Below are 3,138 nucleotides of genomic sequence, written 5' to 3' on the forward strand. Positions count from 1 at the left end.
TATATATATATATATATATATATATATATATATATATGTATGTATGTATGTATGTATGTATGTATGTATGTATGTATGTATATATATATATATACACATTTCCCCCAGGATTAAACAAAAGCCTTTTTCTGAAACAACATATCGTAGTGAAAGACAGCTACATAAGCCAATATTAGACCTGTACATTTTTGAATAACACAGTTTGTTTAACTTGTCAGTATTTCTCAGTGTTCTTGTTAATGTCTCAGTACATGTGCTGAACATCGACCATTATGTCCCAACTGTATGGAGGCTGTAAATGTATCAGTTCTTCTGATCAGCACATCTAGTCAAGTAAACATTAACTTTTAGCAGACTGACACATTTAGCAACCTTTCAGCACCATCGGTATACACAAACTCTATGTTCAGCACACATGCTTTCAGTTTTAGGAAACAAGCAGTTAGTCGATGTCCCCTGTTGCTGAGGGATTAGAAAAGTGAATGTTTGCAGTTCTGGACTGGACTTGAACAGGTAATGCAAGTAAACCTTCATGTTTATTCAAGTGGGTAGGAGTTTTACTGTGGAGAAGAACAGAGGGATGTTTTGTTGTTGTTTTTCTTATCTGAGTGAATGGAGGGAGCAGTTTGATCCACCGCCAGGAGCAATGGTGGAGCCAGGGGGTGGTCAATGGTGGCCTTGGACACAGTACATTAATATTTGGTCACCCCAACCATATAAGGAAACTTTACTTTTAAGCAATATAAAGACTAGAAAGCATGATGTTTGAGTTTCAAATGATTGGAGTGGTTGGTTTACACACGGCATACATTTGGGAGGGGGTGGTTCCTTGTTGATGCCGGTGTCTGTGTGGGCTGAATCGGGTGGAAGTTGTGGGTGGAGCCGCTGGATAAACTGAGCCGAGCCGGAGCTGTGAGGTCAGGGGACCGGCAGGGAAGGGATACTCCTAATCACCTATTTTAAAACCTTTGTTTCCAGCTGCTCCCTTCTTCAGGGGTAACCATAGTGAACTAGCTCACAGAAGACTTGGTAATTGTTTTTACACCGGATGTCCTTCCTGACTCTACCACAGACCACTGAGCTACCACAGAGCTACCACAGCCCTCTGTGTGGAGCAGAGAGCTGCTATCTAGGGTGCCCAGGGGAGCAGATGGAGGGGGTTAAGGGCCTTGCTTAAGGGCCCAGAGTGGGGCAAATGAGGGTGGAGGCAGGTGTGGGTGCCGCCATCTTGGTATTTCCATCCCCCTTTGCAGCTCTGTGACAGGAACAATAAGCACTGGTCAGAGAAAAAAACAGTAAGCAACTCAACAACCGGTGTCCTGTAAGTGCAGAGATTTAACATCAGCCAATGTAGCCATGTTTCTGAGAAAAACTGTTTCCTGACGCTGAAAATAAATGAAAAGGATTTCATTTGCGGGCAGCACGGTGGCGCAACTGGTAGAGCTGCTGCCTCTCAGCGAGCAGGTCCTTGGTTCAAACCCCGGTCCAGGGGCCTTTCTGGGTGGAGTTTGCATGTTCTCTCCGTGCATGCGTGGGTTTTCTCCGGGTACTCCGGTTTCCTCCCACAGACCAAAAACATGCATGTTAGGCTGATTGGTAACTCTAAATTGTCCCTAGGTGTGAGTGAGAGAGTGAATGTTGTTTGTCTCGTTTGTCTCTATGTGGCCCTGTGATGGACTTGCGACCCCCAGGGTGTACCCTGCCCCTCGCACAGTGATTGCTGGACATGGGCACCAGCGACCCCCGTGACCCAAAATGGAATAAGCGGGTAAAGATAATGGATGGATGGATTAATATTGTTGTTGTGTTGAGTTCAAATCCACTTCGTCAGCTCTACAACTACATCCATTGTTTTTGTGAGATAAAAACATAAAAAAGTTACAGCATATTTTGAACATGAGATTATTTTCAAGGTTTGACCAAAACAGCTGTTTTACTCTGTCGTTTTTCAACATTATTTCTTTCATGAAATATTTTGGTAACATACAAGCAAGACAGTCTCCAACAATCTGAAGACTGAGATCTTAAATTCAAACTCTGGAATGAGAATGATCAGAAGATATGCGTTCACATGAAAAAGGTCTTTAATATTTTTTGTTTTCGCACTACTTCTTTGGATGTTCTGATGAACTTTTACAACCTAAATAATGCTTAATCAGCCAGTAGATTAATAGAGATCAGCTTACAGGTACTTCCTGTAATACCAGCTGGGACTGTGTAATATGAAAGAGTTAATGTAATATTGATAATTTTATGGATCGGAAATAGTAATTTATTAGGTTAAATGAATATTAAAGAGCATGTATATTGATGAGACCTGAGCATAAGTTTAATAACTGTACTTATATATCACTTTTCTATCTTATAAAGATACTCAAAGCCCTTTAAAACAATTTGTGCCTCATTTATCCATTCATACAGCACTCCACTAGATCTATACAAAGAATAATCAGAGCTCTACAGCATTCATACATTGATGGGACACATTGGAGGTAATGAGGTTCAGTGTCTTGCCCAGGGACACTTCGGCATGTGACTGCTGGAGGAATCGAATCCCCAACTCTTGCATTGGAGAACACTGCTCTAACCACTCAGCCACAGGTTGAAGTTGAGTCATATGTGAACTTGAAATAAAGCCTCTAGTTTTTTCTGCTTTTTGTTAAAATTTAACTGCTGCACAAAATGAACCAGGAAATAAAATCTAAATATTGGAAGAACCAAAGTTCCCCCTTCTCTCCTTCCCTCACACGTGAGACCAGGAACCAGAGATCAGAACCGAGCCCACACAGAACCCACCTGGTCCTTTTCTTTCCTGCTGCCAGCCTTCCCCCCTCCTCCTCCGTCCCTGTCCTTCTCCAGGTCCACCACCATCCTGCTTCATGTGTTGGTCTTCTGACCCTACAGCTCGACTCGGCTCGGCTCGGTTTACCCAGGCCCCACCCACAACTTCCACCCAGTTCAGCCCACACCGGCACCGGCATCTACAGGAACCTCCCCCCTCCCTCTGACAAGCACGCAAAGCACGACTGATCACACCAGCAAGTTTATTAGAAAATAGAAGTTCATGAAAAATTAACCCCAGGAAGAGCCTTTCACTTTATCTTCACTTCTTCTTCACTTCATCTTCACTTCATCACT

General features: G+C 43.0%; 1 protein-coding gene across 1 annotated transcript in view; it reads right to left on the minus strand.

Moving 5' to 3' along the window:
* The window catches only part of trpm4a (transient receptor potential cation channel, subfamily M, member 4a), a 116,904-nt gene extending 114,010 nt beyond the window's left edge, over positions 1 to 2,894 (minus strand). The window contains exon 1 of the mRNA XM_037689315.1: positions 2,797 to 2,894. Coding sequence (XP_037545243.1) covers positions 2,797 to 2,871 — 75 coding nt within the window. The 5' untranslated portion in view covers positions 2,872 to 2,894. The remainder of the gene's footprint in view (positions 1 to 2,796) is intronic.
* Positions 2,895 to 3,138: the final 244 nt, after the last annotated feature.

Source organism: Nematolebias whitei, chromosome 15 (genome assembly GCF_014905685.2).
Source record: "Nematolebias whitei isolate Nwh7 chromosome 15, NemWhi1, whole genome shotgun sequence".
Classification (NCBI taxonomy): domain Eukaryota; kingdom Metazoa; phylum Chordata; class Actinopteri; order Cyprinodontiformes; family Rivulidae; genus Nematolebias; species Nematolebias whitei.